General features: G+C 37.3%; 1 protein-coding gene across 1 annotated transcript in view; it reads left to right on the plus strand.

The window, feature by feature from the left end:
- Positions 1–22,177, plus strand: part of phactr1 (phosphatase and actin regulator 1) — a gene marked incomplete in the record, with an annotated part of 155,879 nt that overhangs the window by 99,286 nt on the left and 34,416 nt on the right. Inside the window, 1 exon segment of the mRNA NM_001142167.1 lies at positions 17,665–17,745. Coding sequence (NP_001135639.1) covers positions 17,665–17,745 — 81 coding nt within the window.

Below are 22,177 nucleotides of genomic sequence, written 5' to 3' on the forward strand. Positions count from 1 at the left end.
CCCAGAGAACTGCCATTTCTAAATATGACTCTAAAGGACACTTTGGTGTTTCTGTTGTACATCTGCAGTCTCTTTTTTTTCTCAAGGGCGACTGTATTCACAAGCATTCAGTTATAAAGCTTAAAAAAGAGTGGTTTTCGGCACCATGAGAGGGGGATTCTTTTTCCCAAATCGATGTTTCACAACGAGTTACTCCCAAACTATCCCATATTCTCAGAGCTCACTTATTCTCAGACCTAAAAGTATATATTTTTTCATTAATTTGCGCAACTTTTTCATACTTTGTGACAATTTGCGCAACAAAATCGTCCAAAAGTTTTGGATTAATTTAAACTTCAGTATCGTGACTTTCCTTGGCCCAGGTTGGAGCTGCAGAGTGCCATTGAGTCCTAAGGGAGGCTTCCAAAACCATGCACTGAAGGTTCAAAGTCAAATGTTTTCCCGCCGTTTATGATCGTTCCGATACGATAATTTTGTGATTTTCGGATCACCAGTCGTAAACGATTGTTTCAATATGAAAATTTCTGAACTTTCGGATCGTAAGTACGAAATCTTCATATTCAAACGATTGGAATTTTTATGACTTTTGCAATCATCAGAAATGATCGGATTTCGTGATTCGGATTCGTACTTTAATGAATGTGCCCCTATGTGTGCCCATGAGCAGTAAACCATAGCAAGTAATAAGATGCTTTTAAACAGGTGACTAGTAAATGCTACCCACAGATTCGTTGCTATAGGTTACTGCTCCTTGTCTTTGTTGTAATGGGTCTGATACAGAATTAAAAGAGGATAAGACAACCACGAGAGATCTCTATATAGGAGTCCAAGATGGAGGAGCAATTGCAATTTTTGTTTTTTTAAATGTAGGTTAAATGTAAATTAGGTAGACCACAAGTTATAGGTACTTGGGTCACATTGTACATAGGCGTATGTTGCTGCTTTTAATAAATGTAAAGAATAGAATTTACCTCTTAAAGTGCCACATTCAAAATTATCCACAACAACAGGTTGGGCAGTGTGAGAGTGATGTTGGGCAGTCGGCTCCCGCTCACATTCAGTGTTTCAGTTGCACATCGGTATCCTCCCGCCCTCTACCCTTCCCTAACTTGCACATCATTATGAGACGCAAGGTAGGAGTGGCAGGAGACACAGCCCGCTTCCGAGCCCTCCTGGCACTACTACAACCCCATGGGGCAGTAGTGCTTGCACCATCAGGGGTTGTAAATGACCTCTATGATTAGATAATTTACCAACCCATTCAAAATTGTGTTAAGAAACTGTGAGTAGGGAGTCATGCACTGCAAAAACTGATGGAAAAAAGATTTTTTTGATTAGATGAAAGCCCTTTGCCAAAAGCTTCATGCTGTTTTAGTGAACATTTGGGAATAGGGCATGTAAATATTTCTTATGCGCTAGGAAAGAAAGGTTTAATGAGGCAGTTTATATCATGCTAATTGCATATCCATCTGTTTTTTTTAACTTAATGCAATAATACCATAAAGGTTCCACCTCATAAATCTCATCTGAGTACAAAGAATGCTATGCAGAATAAATCTAGGCATCGCGGTAGCCCAGGAATACTTTGGTCTTCTCGGGACTCTTTGTACTGTTTGAAATTGTTATGATTTTGTTTGGGGCTTTTAAATCATTCTCCATTTTGTAATTTGGTCTATATGTTTTATTGGTTTATGCAGTAGATGCTGGTATTACAGGTGATGGGTTTTTTTGTTGTTATTTTGGTCTAAATGTGCGAAGGGAGGCTTTTGAACTATTTTGGCCAATTTAATATAATAAGGTACAACATTTGTCCAAGCGCTATTAAACTGCAACCAATCACAAGATAGCATTTAGTTATCTGTATGGCATTGCTGTTTATTTTACAGTACTCTCTATGTTCTTTCTATATAAAATCTAGAACTTTTGGCAGGCATTACAGCTTTGAGTCTTTTGGGCTAGGTCCCTACATTTTTACAATTTTTATATGGCTATATATCTTCTTTGGGGAACTTTCTGTCCTTTGCTACATTAGTTTCAACTCTGTATTAAGAATTGTTCTGCTGTCTCCCAGTGTTATTCAAATACTAATCACAAAGTTGTGAGTTGCTATGTATACAAGGCAGACTGTATTTTACGGTTTGATGTCTGTGCACAGCCAAAGAAAATGTGGATGCCATCTTTTATAACACTCCATATATATTTAGTAAGTTTAATTGTTGTTACATTTAGGCCAAGAACAGTATAAATATATAATACAGTTACTATTAAGGCACTGTTAAAATGTGTCCCTAAGCTTAGTTAACTGTCTACAGCCAAGAGCATGTTCTGGGAATCAGCAGAAAAGAAGACGCTCAGGTTTTCGTTGGCAACAAAGGCTGTAGTAGCCTTGAGTTGGTACAGAGGCTGAAAACAAAATGTGTTACATATTCAGACTAATTCTTGGTTGGGCTTTAGTTATCCTCGGGGCTGTAGAGTCAGTATATAAATTCTTCGACTATGACTCCTCAGTTTTTGGCACCTCCGACTCCAGGCACCCAAAATCACATCCTACTCCACAAATCTGACTCCACAGCCCTGTCAGGTCTGTACATAAATCCGTTGACTCCGGCTCCTCAGTTTATGATAACACTATCTTTGGCTTCAGGTACCCAAAATTGCTTCTGACTCAACGACTCGAACTCCATAGTCCCAGTTATAAATCTTCCTTCCATATTATGCATAGAACTGGGATATTCAAGTGCTGGCATATATTTACATGTGGTCATTGTAGTGTGTTTGTACTCTCAGAGAGTTCATATGACTCTTCCAGTTGCTAGCCCAGTCCAAATTTTGGCTTCTGGAAAGGTGTGTGTCTCTCTAAAGGTACAATGGTTCAGTATTTGTAGACAAACATGGTAACACTTTGATTGATGCTACTGAATTTGGACACCTCTGTATATCTCCTTGTCAAATATTAGACATTTTAATAATATATTAACAATAAATGTTCAGGGTCCAGTAATGCAATCAGGCACAATTGGCCCAAAATGCTCACTTTAAACAGCAGTTTACTGCTGTCTCTGTGCATATTTGCTTACCAGGCCATATTTCTGAATTTTATGCAGTAATGTCCTCCTGAACAGAAATCCTAAATAACTGGTATGAACTGCTTTTAACCTGTCCAAATTCTTTCTTCCTTCATATATTTCATTACGTTGACATGCACTACTGTACATGAAACCTTGCTGACTTGGTTTGAAGAAATGTCAGCCAATTCCCTCGAGCAGCAGATAAAATATGTCAAGGTCAGTCTGCCATGATTTATTTGCAAAGAATCTGACCAGTCTAAAAGCTTGATTTAGTCATGACCTCCCCTCCTTTTTCTACTTTATTCTTGATCTGTTCTTCACTCTCTTTTTTTGTGTTCTTCCTAAGCTCCAAATAAAGGAATTGAAATTCTCCATAAGACTGCTTTTTTTCTTGTTAAATGTTGCAATCATGACAACATAAAAATAAATAAGCCCATTCTATTGATTCATTTCTGCCTAGGGACAATTTTAGTATCCTTTCAAATCACTTCCCTACTATAGATGTCAGTTTTGCTGGTCAGATATTCCCAGCTTGGAATGTAGTTTACACCAATTACTCATTTTCAGACTTAAGTACATACGTACATATAAGAAAAAGCTGAGCTTAACTCCTTTTGAACTCTTTGAGAAACCTCTTTTAGGCCCAATGCCTAATTTCTGCTTCCTCTAGGATTCTGTAAGGAATAGGTGTTTCGTATTTATTTTGTACTTAATAAATATGCTTAAAGTGGTAGTTCACCTTTATCTTATTTTTTGCATTCTTTTTTCTCTATCTAGCTTTCAGATGGGGGTCACTGACCCCAGCAACCAAACAAATCTCTGCTACTAAGGCTACAGCTGTGCTGCTGTTACTATGTATTACTTATCTTTTTCTTCAAGGGTTCTCTTTTTTATTTTCCAGTATGTTATTCAAGACCCCTGACTGGTTGCTATGGTACATTGGATCCTACCAACCAGATAGCTGCTGAAATTTCATACTAGAGAGTGACAAGAAAAATCTAAACAATTAAACAAATGAAGACCAGTAGCAATATTCATTTTAATGTGAAAGCCCGATTTATTTTCTGTATTGCTATTTCATGAAGTGGCATGGTGTTGAGGTATGTTTTAATACGTTTGGCCAACCATAAATTACATATAGATATTGGTTTTTATATATGTGGCAAAAATGGGTGCCTGATCACTACTTTTTCTTATCTGCACTAAAACAGAAGTACGAACCACAGGTTTAATATTTGCACCAAGCATTGTCTGAAATGTACCATCCTTTCCTGATTTGTAAATCGCTTTGGCAGTAACTCCAAAAATTAAACCAAAAGCACTAATATCACATCTGTCTGATTATAAACTGCCAAGATCTAAAATGAAAAAAAAGTTATAATATACATGCAATTAAAACAAGAAAGAATGTTCCAGGGAAGTTATTTACCTATGGGCAGCGGTTCTTTTGTTTATTATTAAAAGAAGACAAATAGGTTTGAATGTTACGCCATTTGCTATGATTGTGCATTTGGATAACATGCGGGAACAATAGCCCCAAAATAAAGATAATTATAGAGCAAACAGTATGTTAGTGGTGTTAATTTGCATGTTGAGTATTTATACTATTTTCAGCTTTTTAAAGCAACATTGTATATTGCATTTACCAGAGTTACGATAACAGTGAAGATTATCATCTGGAAATAAACATGTTCTTTTTGTGGATATTTAATATGCAACTGAATAATGTTGAAAGCAGTGGTATGCCATTGATACTACCATAGGTCCATTGTAGTCCCTTGTTTTTTTCTATTTGCTAGAGGGTCACGCCACTGCAGCATACTGGGCTTGGGGGCATGATTTTTACATGATTCCTATAATTGATAGCAACATGTTATCAGTTCAGGGGCCCTTTGTTTATGTTAGCTACTTTAATAGATTTGTACTGAATAAGATGCTTAAATCTGCACAGGTAGTACCCACCATATAAATAGAGTGCTCTGTCCCCAAGCCCAGTGTGCTGCAGTGGTGTGCATCTCCAGCAAAAATGCACAAATAATGGTACTGCAATGGGTCTATGGTAAGGATAAACCAGCTGGAATAAAAACTTTAGCCATTTTAGTACCCAAGCTACTGCCCCCCTAAAGCAATATTTCTGGCATGTAAGTTTTAATGCATTTAGCTTTACATGTATTTAGGTGCCATGTGGCCATTCCTGTTAGAGGACGGTAAAGCTAAAGGGGATAGTAAAGAAAGCATAAGTTTCTACTTTATTTTCTAATAAGGTCATTTAATGATTGTATTTGATAATTTCCAAAATGTTTATTATAACAGAAGAAATTTTACCCAGTATGTGTTGCATTAGCCCTAAGTGACTTTGGTGAGTCATCTCTCAGCAGGTTTAACAGATGTTCATCACATGGAAAAGATATTACTTTACAGTTCTATATGTTGGCTTGCACAATAAAGATGCTCAAAGAAGTGACATAGATTCTTCATTACTGGCAGTTATGGGATTAAGTCAGTGGGAGGCATAGGGGCTTGTTTCAAACACTTTAGCTGTCTCAAAAGTGCTATGTGTGCCATCAGCCTAGAGAATTAACACTGGTATAACCATCATCTAGTCTTGCCCAAAGAAGGTCATTTTAATGAGACAGGTAGGATAGTTTAGACCTTTTATAACATTAACTAAATGTCATATTGAGCTGTGTCATGCCATAAAGTTCAAAATCTTAAGTCATATAAACTAATGACTTTTATAGAGTGATGTAGGAGTAGCACAATTCTGATTTTGAGAAAAAAAATTAGGACAGAAAGATGATGCATGGTATTGGCAGTGTTCCTTACTTTATTTTTCTAAAAGACATGTCACTGAGAACTGCCTTATATCAAAGGTCTCATAGTGTGTTAACAGGGTAAATGAAGATAATATGGAACAGTTCTAAAAAAGTTTGTAGAAATCTACCAAATGAACTTTACCAAGATCTCTCTAAGATCTCTCAAGACTGTGCCGTGTTTTTTGGCTATGGGGAATAGAAAGATGGCAAAAATGCAAAATTATTAAAGTACATTAAAGGAGAACTAAAGCTTAACTAAAGAAATAGGCTAGAAATGTTGTAGATTATGTTTTTAGCCTCTGTACCAGCCCAAGGCAACCAGAACCTTTTAGCAGGGAAGATCTGTGCCTCCAAAGATGCCCCAGTAGCTCCCCATCTTCTTTTCTGCTGATTCACTGCACATGCTCTGTGCTGCTGTCACTTACTGAGCTTAGGGACTGACTCACAATATACTGTATATATAGAATATAAATGTTACAAGATAAGGCTGATTAGTAATTAATTCAGATTCACATTACATGGCAGCTCAGAAACCAGTGCAATTAGCATCAGCATTTAATAATCAGACCTGTAACATAAGCTTTTATGACAGGCCAACCTCATTCAAGAGCGCACTGAGCATGTGCACTGTCCCAGACAGTTCCTACAGAATCCAAGATGGGGAGCTCCTGTGACAACTGTCCTGTATCATTGCTACTATAGAGATGCTGAAACCTTTAATTCTTCTTTAAGGTAAAAGGTGTGTTGATGATCATATGTACCAGGGTTGTTTTCCTGCCATAAGTATTTAATACTACATATTGGCGTTAACTAGAAGTAACTACTTGTATGGCATGATTCTTTTCTTGCCTGTATATGTGCTTGTAAGTTTCAAGCCATTGTGACTTCCCCTGAAAGCTGCTGGCCTAAATCATATGAGCATATTGTTGATACCTTGTTCTCATGGTTATTAGCCCAATGCTTTGAAATCCACTAGAAATAAAGAAATTAGGAACTAAAATTTACTAGTCCATTCTTCAGAAAAACTGCCAAGGAGTACCACTAGCTACCTAATATAGCCCCTGGCATATGTTGGTCACTCTGTAATATATTGGCCTATGGAAAGTACTTTCTAATCTGCAGGTTTATTTTTGGTCCTAATGCTGCCATGTTTGCTTAACCCGTTGTGTCAATGGTTTGACAGCAACAATTTCTATCATTAATATGCACCATATTAGCATCTTGTCTATAGAAATATTTGGATAATAATTCAAGCCTCATTACTTAAAAATAGAATAATCGTTTTCTAAAGATAGCGAGGAACACAACTGCGCTCTTAAGCTCTACCAGATGTTATGACTTCCAAATGTTCTTATGCTTTTAATGGAGGCATTTTATCTCTGAAAATGAGTGTTTATTTAGGAAGATGCTAATTTTGACCATGGGTGCAAGTCTAGGCTGGTACGAGGGAAGAAATGGTGTCAGATATTGTATCAATAGGCATTCCATCTCATTATGAATATGCATGGATTTGTCCTCAATGTCAGAAAATGGATCGCAATTCTGTAATTTGCATTATTACAAGAACATGTGTTTTTTGCCTGATACTAAGAGCCCTGCTTGACAGACTGGACAGGCTGGCATTAAAACTGACAGGGACAAAAGTCTTACAGTACAATCATCACATGTGTTATTAAGTGGGGAATTTAAGTTCATTAATTAAAATCATTTAAAAAAAAAAATCATTATTCTGTAAAGCAGCTTTATTTTTCCTTTTACAGATATGCTATAAAAAGTCAAATAGGACTATTTAAATAAAAATGAAAATTGTGGGAAGGAAAATGTTCTTAGTAGCCAGCACTGAACTCCTCAACACCTCTCTGAATTGTGACTTCCCCTGGCACATTGTAAGGAAATTACACACCTTTATTTAGTGCAATACATTCTTTGTAGTGTTTATTTTAACCAAATGAAATGCATTTACCAGTACAGGTATAGGACCCATTATCCAGAATGCTCGGGACCAAGGGTATTCCGGATAAGGGGTCTTTCCGTAATTTGGATCTCCATACCTTAAGTCTACTAAAAAATTAATAAAACATTAATTAAACCCAATAGGATTGTTTTGCATCCAATAAGGATTATTTATATCTTAGTTGGGATCAATTACAAGGTTCTGTTTTATTTCTACATAAAAAAAGGAAATCAGTTTTAAAATTCTGAATTATTTGCTTATAATGGAGCCTATGGGAGACGGGCTTTCCGTAATTCGGAGCTTTCTGGATAACGGGTTTCCGGATAAGGGGTCCGATACCTGTACTTGTACAAATAACAATGCAGCTTTATAAATGCACCATTTATTCTACAACAGTTTTGACACTCTTTTTTGAGCATAAAATATTTTACACACCTTTATTAATCTGACCCATATAGTAGTGGTGTTAAATAAATGGAGCATTTAATCTGCCCTCTGCCCCTTTTTCTGGTAATTTTTTTGATAGGGATTTTGGAGGCACTTCATAAATATGTAGTACAGGTATGGGACCTGTTAACCAGAATGCTCTGGACCTGTGGTTTTCCGGATAAGGGTTCTTTCTGTAATTCGGATCTCCTACCTTAAGTCTACTAAAAAAAATATTTAAACAGTAATTAAACCAATAGGATTGTTTTGCCTCCAGTAAGGATTAATTATATCTTAGTTGGGATCAAGTACAGGGTACAGTTTAATTATTACAGAGAAAAGCGTTTTTAAAAATGTCAATTATTTGATTACAATGTAGTCTATGGGAGATGGCCTTTCTGTAATTCGGAACTTTCTGGATAATGGGTTTCCGGATAAGAGGTCCAATACTGTACCTGTATCTTAAGTTCTGTTGTACACAATAGACCAACAGAGAAGACAGCAGCAGGTTGGTAAAGAGTATGCTGAAATAAAGGCCACATCTTTTACAGCCAAGATAATATTTTTACGTGTACAGTAAAGAAATATATAGTACATGACTCTCCTTTTGGTCCTTCACTTACAATTCATTAGTTTTTTTGGTGTTCTGTGTCCTTGTAACTATATTTTCTCTCTTTAACACATTCATTAAAAAAAGTTGTGACCGTGTTCTGTCACTTGTTTAGTATTCTACCAACAACAAAGTTGGTGTCATCATTGTTATTATATACTTAAAAGGGAATACAGATGAAAGAATGTGGGAATAGATGGGTGTGCTGGTTAAGAAGGATCTGTACATTAGCATCAGCTTCTCTAAAGAAAGCTGAAACATTTTAAAGCAATACAGTTGAATTAGAATTGGAGAAATGTGTGCCATTTGTAATGCTTTCAGTGTGAATTATGCTACCGTATAGAATTATTTTCCTTAATACAGCTATAGGATTCATTATCTGGAATGTTTGTGACCTGAGGGTTTCCAAAGGGGTTTACATTGCTTGACTAACAGAATAGAAAAACATTTGAAATTATTTCTTATGGTGACAGGTCCCCCATTAAGATTGATTGTAGCAGTGTGGGTCTTTGCTTTGCAGATAAAAGATTAAGATATTTTGAAAAGAAGGTTTAAAAGTCATTCATTTTCTTTATGCATACATGTATGTATCTAAATGTGTGTACGTGTGTGTATATTTAGGAAATGAACACTGTAAAAAAATCACCTGTAATAGAAATTACCTAACATTTTGTGGCAATATTTGCTATTTTTCTGCAAGGCTTAAAAAATATACATTTAAACGGATGTGAGTAATAAATATGGGCCTAGTACAAGGGACCATAATGGTTTCTGTGGCTCCACACTCTGCATCATTTTAAGCCTTCAATGACCTTTTGATGAATGATTATCTAAATAACATTCTCCTCCAGAATTCCTCAGGGATAGTTTTTGTTTAATATACGGTTTTTTAGTCTGCAGGATTTCAGTTGTACACAACATGATAAATTAGCCCCCCTCTATAAATGCAAGAACATCTAAACTCATTTATAACTAATGGCAGTTCGATATACAGGAGTTAATAACCCACATCCCAGAGGCCCATTGAAATGTGCCATTGTGTACTGCTGTAAAAATCCCAGAGGGGGTGATATACTGGACATGTTATAAGGTAAAGATGCATGGGTGTCATCTAAATTTGCATTAGAAATAGCTTATTGTTCAATGACAGATATATTACAGTAAATACAATATTTTCCCATCAGGTTATATGGACATGGTTGGGTTTACATTTAAACCTATTGCTTACGATCTGTTTCCTTATAAATTAAAGCTGTGATATAAGCACATTGATATAGTGCACGTGATATAGTAAGCCCATGGGCAGTTGGAGGACAGTACAAGACTGCTAACACTGTTGGGCAGGAAAATCAAATTCTGGTACCTCATTTAGTTTTATTACATAAACCCATTTTGGCCATTTATATGACCAGTTAAGTTTTCCATCCTTCTATGTGTGGACTGTTAACTAAGCTCTTGGAGTTGCCACTGACCAGTTTGATCACAGCTAGCTTCTGATATAAACTCAGTTAGCTGAATGGCTGAATTAGCTTTGCAACAGCAAATAATTTGACACATGCAGATAAGATTCAGTTCTATACTTGCACAGCATTAAGTAAATTTAATAAATCCTCCCCCTTTAAATCTCCGGGTACTGGGTGACAGACGAGGTGCAGGAGTAATCTTCCTACCTTCTAATAAAGAACATAGAAAACCGGCACTAGCATGTAAGCAGGAAAAATAGCTACAGCTGTAACTCCCACATTATTATCTTTAAATAGTAAATTAATTTCATTTCAGAAATACAAAGGAAATACAAAGGGCTAATTGTCAATATATAACAAGGACCATTAAAGTTTAATAAATAGTCCCATGATTATTGAAACCCCAATACATTTGATATAGTTAGAAGTCTAATCACTAATGCTAAAATTTGCTAACTTCTTAACTTTGTAGAATAAATATTGATATTTGAAAATATTAGCAAAAATATTAGCGAGGAAAGAGTGGCTTTTAGGGGCCATACATTGTCCTTGCTACCTCCAGAACATGGTTGTATGCTACAGTGTTTTTGGCCAAGATGTCAGCACAGGATTTTTGACTAAATGCACAACGTGGGTTAGTTCACAAATGTTTATAATTGCATTCAAATGTGGTTCTGTTAGCACTAAGCATGCATTTGTATATGCAGTTGAGTGGGAAATGTTCATATTTGGGAGTATATGTGTTGGAGGTATTGGCTTTAATCTATGTAGAACCCAATAAAATTACAATTACAGTAAAGCAAATGTGGAAAAAAGCATAAGCGGCAAAGTGGAAATGTATCATTTAAAAACTGTATCGAGACTTGGGGTGCTGAAAATTAATCATAAACAACAAAGTAATCATAAATAACAGTGTCCACCATAATAATTATGCTCAGGCTATATCAAAGACTATCACTATTTAAGCTTATTTGCAGTTCTTTGTGCTGATTTTCTGGTAATCCATCTTCTTAATGCTGCTGCAAACTGTCTGCCTACCTTGTATAAAGCCTGCACAGTGCTCAGTGCCTGCACAGAACCAGGCAAGCTTGGCCCAGTCTTATTCATGTACCCATCAGGGATGATACATGGACGTTCCACATGAGCTGCTCATGGTAGGTGAGCAGGTGTCTCAAACTAGAGTGAATAGTTCCCTGGTACAGGTTAAAGAGGTAGTATTAAGGTGCCCATACACGTGAAGATTCACTTGCTTGGCCATACCTCCCAACATTTGAAAAATTAAAAGAGGGACAAAAAGATTTGGCGCGCGCAGCGCGGCAAATATTTTTGATCACGCCCCCTTTTGTGGCCACGCCCCAATTACCACACCCCATTTTAAAAAAATACCCCTTTTCTATAGATCAAATGGCGGGCGCAGATGAAAATGTGCTATACCCTCATACTGAACGACCTAAGGAAAACAATATAGCAACTCCTACATTAAAATACAAGTATAGAGAGAAGGCAGTCAGTTATAAGTGAGTTATAACTAAGTACCAGTTTTGCCCCCCCATACACAGTACCCCCATACACAGTAGCCCCCTATACACAGTAGCCCCCTATACACAGTAGCCCCCCATACACAGTAGCCCCCCATACACAGTACCCCCCAATACACAGTACCCCCCAATACACAGTACCCCCCAATACACAGTAGTCTTCCATACACAGTGCCCCCTATACACAGTAGCCCCCTATACAAAGTAGCCCCCAATACACAGTGCCCCTATAAACAGTAGCCCCTAATACACAGTACCCCCCAATACACAGTGTCCCCCTATCACAGTAGCCCCCCATTCACAGTACCTCCCATAGGCGCAGCCTTCGTCTGCGGCTTCGTTATGCCTCTCCTTGTGCAGCGCGACAGGCCCTTTTATAAGGTTGCGCCCCGTGCGTAATGACGTCACACCCACAGGCGCAACCTTATAAAAGGGCCTGTCGCGCTGCACAAGGAGAGGCATAATGAAGCCACAGAAGAAGCAAGAACATCCGGCTACAGCAAGCGCATCCCGCTGTCCCGGATAGTTCCATGAATGTCCCGCAATGCGGGACATTCATGGAACTATCCGGGACAGCGGATGCGCCATAAAAAGCGGGACTGTCCCGCGAAAAGCGGAACAGTTGGGGGGTATGGCTTGGCGAGGTAGCCAAGCGAGCTGATCTTCACCTGATATCCCCACCTACGGGTGGGAGATATCGGGGACCATGTAGGCTAATTCGATCGTTTGGCCCTAGGGCCAAACCAGAGTGAAGGGGGGCCGGTATCAGCAGCCACAATCGGCCCGTGTATGGGGCATAATGCTTAGTCTGTTCAGTGGGGAAGGGAGTCGGGAACAATTTACAGAGATTATACATTATTCACATCAGTCTCTAAGCTATCAGATTTATGTCCCTATCACATTCACACACATTGTGGTAAATTTTAACTAAAGCCAGTTAATTACCCGTGTTTATTTATTTATAGTGTGGGAGTAAACTAGTGTACCCAGAGAAAACGTATGCAGTCTGTGTTAGAACATACAGACTTCTAGTAGATAGTGCCTGGGCTGGAATAACAGCAAATAATAATTTTTATCTGTTTTAAATTAGGTTTTCCTTTATTTCTGTAAAAACGTCTTTAAACCTTACATTAGGTTACACATTTATCAGTAGCTTGGGCCTTGCTGAGCATTATCCCAGAGCTTCACTAAATTCTGTACAATTGATACATAAGTTGCTGATGCTGCAGAGATCAAATCAAATATATAGCCAATTATGTTTGTAAATGTGAACTGCCCCTTTATATAAACTAATTTTGTTTGTCTATTTTTACTTAAGGTCTGAAATTGTTGCTGTGCCCTGGTATAGGTTTGTGTTAAGATTAAGATGACAAATGTATCTATTAATAAAGCCTTCCCTTTAGTTAGCACGCGGCCCTGACACACCCTAAGAAGTGACAGTAATCCTAGCAATATAGTTAGAGGAATTGTAAATAGAAATTGCTGTCCGCGTAGATACCATACAATACATTGAAGGAGAACTTAATATTTGTGCAGAATTAAATATGTAGGAGAGGCTTTACTTGAGAACTTTTGAAACTTACTTCATGTCCTACAGAGATCAAAGCAAGAAATGATAATTTTTCCCTGTATAATAACTGCGAGTTCTGTGGAACTTATGTGTAGGTGCTACTAAAGGTGTCATAGCACTGTGCTAGGCTCAGAGATGTTGCTTTATCTATCTTGAGCCTAAAGGTGGCCATACATTGGCCGATCTCCATGTTGTCCGCCCAACAGCCTTTAAACAACCAATTAAATTGAGAACAAACAAGGGGCCACACACAATATGACTGTCTTCCTATTGTTCAGATCTTTCCTGCAGGAGTGAGGGAAGCTGCATCTTGTCTACCATTGCACTGGGAGACATGGTGCATTGGCAGATGAAATTTGGAGAAAACAAAAAATGAAAATAAGGTTGACCATCAAGCTTGCACCGCCCCTTCCTTGATACCTGCAATCTCCTATTGTATCTAAAATATAACTTGTTGTAGTGGCCTTCTGTATAGGAAATTAAATCTTGAAAAGGTAGCCCTGCAGGAAACAGTGATGCCTTTAGTTGTCTATTAATACTAGTGTTTATATGTGCATATATCTGAATATTGGTCTTTTACGTCTTGGGCTCCTTGGATTCAAGAGCTGCTACAAGGATAGAATTAAACTATTCTACTATTTTTCTCCTTAGCTCAGCTTTACCATTACAGTGCTCAAACAAAGCAGAACTTTTATCAAAGACAATTCTATATATATTTATATATATATATATTTGGGTGGGGGAGATGTGCCCAACTGATATACATTGTAGGCAAATGTAGGCTTTACATGTCCTTTAAGACACCAGACCAACAATTGGCATAGGAGTCTGATGGGATTTTTACGCCTCTCCAGTAGATATCACTTGGGTAGGCCTTAATATTTTACACAGCACATGGGACCAGATTCAAATCATAGAAAAACTTTTATGGTTTATGCTGGCCCTTAAATTACACTTGGTGCTGCCCCAGGCATGGTAATTACTGAAAAGGGCTTAAAAATTCCCCTTCAGCTCAGTTTCACTGGCATATTTACCCACAACTGTCTGTTGGATGTCTAGGGATAGTTTGTATATCTAAAAAGGTGTGAGGGGGGTTCCTATATAGCTATCCTCTTAAGCATGTGCCTTTGGATTCCTATTCAGAAAATACAACCGTGCTTATAGAGGCCAGTAAGCAGCCAGCGTGGTCACGAGTGGCTAGATACCACACAAGTCAGCAGGACCTATTGTTTAGATTTATTCTATGGCTATGCAGAAATCAAATATTTGTTGCTTCTCATTGTAAAAACACCAGTGTGTTTCGCCCCCTAAGTGGTGACATTTAGAGGAAAGACTGAGAATTTTTATTTAGTTTTGTTGCCGTGTAATAAAACGGCTGGCAGGAGACATCCTTTGAAACAAAGAATCACTTGATTTTTCCCTGGCAGAGCACAGCTCTGGCAAGCTTTTGATGTTAAACCCTATGATTGATAAAAAATGGAGACAGGATACAGAAATAATTGTGTGCTGGTCTTGCTAGATGCTTAGAAGTTGTTTTTCCCAATGATTTTAATCAAAATGGTTCTATATATTTTACCTATGCTTTTCTGTGCACTATGTTTCTCCAAGCATGTCGGTCGTAGCTACAATAGCCTGATATATTTTTTACAATGAGACCAGATTATCCTGTGGAACTACATATCAGCAAGTGACTTGGCAACCAACAATCTGCTTACAGTTCAGTCACCCACTGTTTGTATGAAACTTGACCTCACGCTTACCTGCATTCTGAAGAATAACCTTTATGCGCTTTGGACAGTATATTATTATTCTCATAGTCCTTCTACTGTAAGCTCTTGATTATTGCCCTTTTGCGAATGTGTGGTGCTTTGTTCTTCCTTGTTGTTTTGTCTCTCATTGTACAGCCCTATATCATTGGAGGGTGCTTTTAAATGAATCATACAACTAAATCTGCTGTACTGCTGCCAACAATTACTGTTTTGTACTTCAAACCATATGCACTCAAAGGACTCAGCTGCTTATGTTTTCTGCTTGCTTCTTCTTCTGCCTGTTATCCATTACTAACATATACCCGTGCCTGCCTGCTCATTGCCTTTTTGTGCTGCTTTTTCTTTAGGCAGGTTTTAATCAGATGGCTCGTCACTCTTGCTGAGAGTCATCACATGCCAATTCACTTTGTATCATCTTTATTCCTTTGGTGTCTGATCATTAACTCCAAGAAACATTACATTTACATTACATTACATTTGGTGTCAGACAGGTCTGAGGAACAAGTGAAATAAAATACATTCCATAAAGCCAGATGGGCCAAATAGCTTATTTGTTTGGGGAGATTATACAGGATTTATATCCATAAACGTGGAATGGACAATTTTAGGTGTCAAACTGAATCTAATCCATGGCTATTAGGTGCTCTTCTAGAGGACTTGAATTCTTTGACCAGTATGGGAATGTGTAGACTAAATCATGGCTGGGAAAGATAGTTTGCTAAATGAATAGTACATTTGCACATTGTACTTATACACCGAAAATGAATATGGCTTAAATTTAAATATTTTCTCAGTATCAAACACTTGCACTGGCCTCATATTTTTTAAAAACAGAAGATGTTCAGACCTGGGAATTCTATTTGATCTATTGTTTTAAGGTGATGCTAGATACCATCCAATAAACAGAAGGATAACTAGCTCAATACACAGCAATAAATTAAGACTCTTCAGTTCTTGAGCTATAGATCTTGAGAATATGCTCAGGTATTCATTTTAAGGGAAGGCCTGCCAAAGGGTTAAATGACATGGCTGCCAACTCTTGTTTTTTTATTTTATGAAATTCATTTTTTTCTGGCTCCGCTTTCATAACACATAGAAGATGCAAAATAATGTTGCATTGTATATTAAATTGTAAATTATATATGTCTGTTTTTAAAAAAAATGTGTAGAAGGGTGGGCCATAATCTTAAAGGAACAGTAACAGTAACACCAAAAAATTCAAGTGTATGAAAGAAATTCCAGTATAATGTAGTGCTGCCCTGCACTGGTACAACTGGTGTGTTTGCCTCAGAAACACTACTATGGTTTATATAAAGAATGCAGCTGTGTAGCCATGGGGGCAGCCATTCAAAGGAGAAAAGGCACAGGCACTTAGCAGATAACAGATAAAACACTATTGTATTCTACAGAGCTTATCCGTTATCTGCTATGTAACCTGTGCCTTTTCTCCTTTTTTCCAGCTTCAATGGCTGCCCCCGGGGCTACACAGCAGCTTATTATATATAAACTATAGTAGAGTTACTGTAGCAAACACACAACTTTAACCAGTGCAGGACAACAGTACATTATATTTCATTTAATTTAATCTTTAATTTTTTGGTGTTACTGTTCCTTTAATGCTCTTGGTTCACCGGGCTCTTTTTGTTATTCAAGCCAGATGTTGCAAGCCCTCCCCTGCTTAGTAGTCACCTCAGTGTTTCACTGCCTTAATATGGCCATGAAGTTCCAAGGTGATCTCTTATAACTCTTATATTTTACAGCTGGGGGTACATTACTCCAATATGTGTACAAAATGCTGGTACCCCTAAATGCTTGGTTTCACAAAACAACATGTTGCATGCAGATAAGAAGGTTGTTCTTAAAGGAACAGTAACACCAAAAAATGAAAGTGTATAAAAGTAATAACAATATAATGTACTGTTGCCCTGCACTGGTACAACTGGGGTGTTTGCCTCAGAGAGACTACTATAGTTTATATAAGTAAGCTGCTGTGTAGCCATGGGGGCAGCCATTCAAAGGAGAAAAGGCACAAGTTACTTAGCAGATAACAGACAAACCCCCATTATATGGGGCTTATCTACTAGTTATCTGCTATGTAACCTGTGCCTTTTCTCCTTTTTTCCAGCTTGAATGGCTGCCCCCGTGGCTACACAGCAGCTTATTTATATTGTAGCTTTTCTGTAGCAAAAACACAATTTTTTTGCAGAGCAACAGCACATTATATTTTAATTACTTTAAAACACTTTAATTTTTTGATGTTACTGTTCCTTTGAAATACAAAATACTTGCAACAATTGTACACACCAGAAATGAATTACATTTCAGTTGGGCATAACTTAAAAAACATCAAGAATGATTTCACTGAAAATAATTACATAAAACTATATTTGAGCGGAGCTTTTTTTTTTCTTTAATTGAGTCATTAAATGTGTGTGTATGCTTGTTCTTAGCTCTGGAAAGGAAGATATCTATGAGACAAAGCAGAGAAGAACTCATCAAGAGAGGGGTCTTGAAAGAAATATATGACAAAGGTAAGTAAATTGCACTCAGTGTTACATTTGTAAGTTGGAACTGAGAGCAGTGACAGGTTTCCTCTAATTATGTTGATATATTTTGTCAGCATCATAAATCATAACTAAAGACAAAATTCATTTATTACTGCCTAATCATTTTTCTTAAAGAATTGCATTGAGCAATTTATTGTTTTTTATTAATATTACTAATAAGACATATTTATGAAGCCTCAACATATGCTGTACTTTAAAAATTAAAGTTGTGTGTGTATATGGCATAAATATTTTGGGTGTATACTTTTTTCTGGCCACATCATGATACCTTATAAAAGGACAACAAAAGTTAACTCACAAATACAGCTGAAAGTATGTCAAGATGCACTTACCATTAGCCTGCTTCCCAAACACCTCCCCTATGATAGCACAGGTATCGGACCCCTTATCCGGAGACTCATTATCCAGAAATTTCTGAATTACGGAAAGGTCATCTCTCATGGACTCCATTTTAATCAAATAATTAACATTTTAAAAAACAATTTCCTTTTTCTTTGTAATAATAAAACAGTACCTTTAGCAGCTGTAAGTTAGGAGACCTGAATTACAGAAAGACCCCTTATCCAGAAAACCCAGGTCCCTAGAATTCTGGATAACGGGTCTCATACCTGTATTCCATAATAAAATCCAAATTTGCCAGCTTGATAGTATAAATTAGCATTATATTACAATAAAATCCAAATCTGAGGGCTTGCACATGTGCACATCCAATTCCCCTATCCCCCGGAATGTGCATCTACCTTTCCCCGTTCATCAATGATGTTTGGGTCACATGACACTCACAAAAATCATCGCTAATCTTTCCTGCTCCTCCTGCGTAGTTTTTAGCACCAATAGAAGCGATCACATGCACACATTGTATACATAACCAACATGAAACTTAGATCAGCGCAGGCAAAGTAAATAAATATTTACATTTTTGATGCGGCATTTCAGGAGGGGAACTGCTAACTGATTTTGGGAGATAGTTAAAAAGCTGATTTCATTTCTTCTTTAAGAAAATGCTTGAGAATGTTGTCCAGTTTCAAAGTTGAGTTTATTGGCATTGGTTTCTAGAAACTGAATTTACAGATATTGTGATATTGTATGGTTATTTTATGTGTAACTCTAATATGTGCTTACCAGGTATTGTGAATACCTTATAGCAGGGATCCCCAACCTTTTTTACTCATGAGGTACATTCAGCTGTTGGTGAGCCACACAAGCATGAAAAAAAGTTCCTTGAAGATCCAAAATAAGGGCTGTGATTGGCTAATTGGTATCCCCATGTGGACTGCTAGCCTGCAGGAGGCTCTTCTTAGAGTAAAACTGTGTCTCTGCGATTCCAGAACATGTTTCAAGCCAAAGATTTAAAAATGGCCATTTCCTTTGAGGACACTGGGAGCAACATCAAAGGGTGTGGTGAATGACATGTTGCTCACAAGAATGCTGGTTGGGATCAATGCTCTATTGCAAGGTTCAGACAGCAGGTCAGCAAATGCTAACATCTTATGAGTTACTTGAAATGGAGCAAATTTACAACTGTTACAGCAACTCCATATTCATATGACAAACACTAAAATCACAAAGGTACAGATCATGTGTGTGACTTGCCGAGTTAAAGAAATTTTTCTTCTGTCTAAATCCATTTTGGTTACACGTGCATACACGCAGAACCTCTCACAGACGTGCATGCACACATAATAAATGCTAATAAATGTCCCACTTATCACATATTTGTCAAAATGCCATTTTCTAATTAATCTTAAAGTAATTAGGTCCATTAAAACCATCATTTGTTTTGCAGGACTGCTTCCCTACTTTCTTATGTAAGCGAAACAGGCTTCTACATTTACTAAAGCTATTTGAATGCCTAGTAAACTATAAGATTCTGGTGTGGATGGCTGTTGTGTGGCCTGCTGAGCTAGCGGTCATTTTGTAAAGCAAGAGCATTGCATTCTTGCCACATATATACTGTAATATGATTTTTTACATGCCACATGAAGGCCTCCCTTACTGTGCTGGGAACCCCCCATATGTGGTTTGGCTCTTTTTCATTCAAGGGGCTTTAATACTTACTTCCTAGCCAGAATCTTTGATCTTCCAAGGAAGGACCCACCTTCTTTTCTAGCATCATATTGTGCTTTGATTTTAATCTTAATTCAGTGTAGGTCTACCACATTGCACCATGTGGTTCAATCAAACCCCCAGGCTTGGTTACATATACTTTCTTCTTAGATGATTAGTTCATTGTCATTTTTAAACGAAGCTTGGGAAGTAAACACAGACATTTGTTATTTATAAACATGAGTGTCTCATTCAACATGAAGCCACCATCCAAGTCATAATAATCATGATTCAATCATAGGCCTTATTTCCTTCTATAACAACTACAGTTCCAAAAAGTGAGCTAATTATTACTCACATAGGCACCATTCCATGTGGGCTTGCTCAAATCAAGCAGTAAACTGACTCTGCTCTTTGCTATTAGCCCTTACTTTCTCTATTTTCTCCACTGCTTTGAAGTTTTGGCAGACTGTGGAATCCTGCAATTTATTTCCTATTTGGTAACATGCAATTCTATTTTATAAATCAAATTGGCAGAGATGCAAAATGTTACCTCGTGTATGAAGATCTTAAAGGGCAACTAAATTAACAATAGCTCTTTGCTGCATGTAACCAGTTGCAGTAGTTTCGCTTTTAGATTAGGGACTTCAGTTGCTTTAGCTTCTCTTCTTTTTCTAGTTGTTGGCAGTACAGGTATGGGATTTGTTATACAGAAACCTGATATAACAGAAAGCTCCAAATTATGAAAAGCCATCTCCCATAGAGTTTGAAGCAAATCCTTTTTTTTTTTTTTTTTTTTAATTATTTCCCTTTTCTCTGTAATAATAAAACAGTACCTTGTAAATGATGCCTGTATGAATTTATATTGGTGGCATGACAGCCCTATTGGGTTTAAATCTTTTTAATAGACTTATGGCACAGGTATGGGACCTGTTATCCAGAATGCTTTGGAACCTGGGGTTTTCAAGACAAGGGGTCTTTCAGTAATTTGGATCTCCATACCATAAGTCTGCAAAAAAATCACTTAAACATTAATGAAATCCAGTAGGATTGTTTTGCCTCCATTAATGATTGATGATATCTCAGTTAGGATCAAGTACAAGGTACTGTTTTATTATAATAGAGGAAAAGGGAATCATTTTTTAAAATTTGAATTATTTGATTAAAATGGGAGTCTGTGGGAGATGGCCTTTTTGTAATTCAGAGCTTTCTGGATAACAGATCCTATACCTGTATAGTAATTCAAATTACATAAAAAAACTAATTATCCAAAAACCCAAGTCCCAACCATCTGGATAACAGATCCCATACCTGACAGGAGAGAGGCATGACTATCTAAAGATATATAGAATTTGAATTGAGCATAAAAGGATAAGGAAAGGTTAAATCACTGGGGGCGTCAACTGGTGCATCTGTTAGCAGAAAACGTCAACAGTATGGGCCACTTTTCAGCAAGCACCATTGAGTGATGTTCTTCTTCAGGCCTGACACATGCAGAGTAGAGTGAAAAAGCATGTTTTTTTTATTTAAAGTTCAGCTTTTTACTCTACTGCACATGCACTTACTTCAAGGTACCCCTGTGCTGGTGACATTTTCTTCAGGATCACTAGCAGGTAAGTGCTTATAGTGAATGTACCATTCATACACAACTTTTCTAAAAGGCCAATCCCATTTAGATAGCAAAGATGCAAATAAAGCTAACTGAGTAATAGTCATTGCTGTAAATAGATTTTATGACAATCCCTTCCCTGTGATTTTACCAATCAAAAATAATGCATTTGTTTTCAAACCTATAATTCCTAAGTACAACTTTGACTACATGTATTTAGAGCCACATGAACAAAAGAGGTCATGTATCAGGATATGGCTGACAATGTCGTTCTGCTCTGTGTTTTTCAGTTTTTATTTCTTACCAAGATTACAGGTTACTAGCTTTACTAACTACAATTATTCCAAATTTGCTCTTAGCCACCCGGCGAATTAAACCAAATTCAAAATTTAAAACAGTCAATCGCAATCAGCATTCGCTCACCCCTTTACAAAATTGGTCCAAGTGCTGTGCCCTGGGCCCTTCACTCAGGGGAAATTTTTTCACAATTTTTCACAAATTTTTTACAAAAATCACATAATTCAAAATTTTTCATGGACACTCACCACACTGATCCAATGGTCTTGGTGCAGCACCCCAGATCCTTAGCAAGGGGTGACCAGCAGTCACAAGTGCAATTTCTCCAATGGATGTGCACTCCAAACACAGGTGGAAATTGTTAAGAAGAAAGCTTTATTTCACATCAATCCTGACACGAAACATAATATCTATAACTGTACCAAGTGAAGCCAAGTGAAACCT

The sequence above is a fragment of the Xenopus tropicalis genome, chromosome 6 (genome assembly GCF_000004195.4).
Source record: "Xenopus tropicalis strain Nigerian chromosome 6, UCB_Xtro_10.0, whole genome shotgun sequence".
NCBI classification, from domain to species: Eukaryota; Metazoa; Chordata; class Amphibia; order Anura; family Pipidae; genus Xenopus; species Xenopus tropicalis.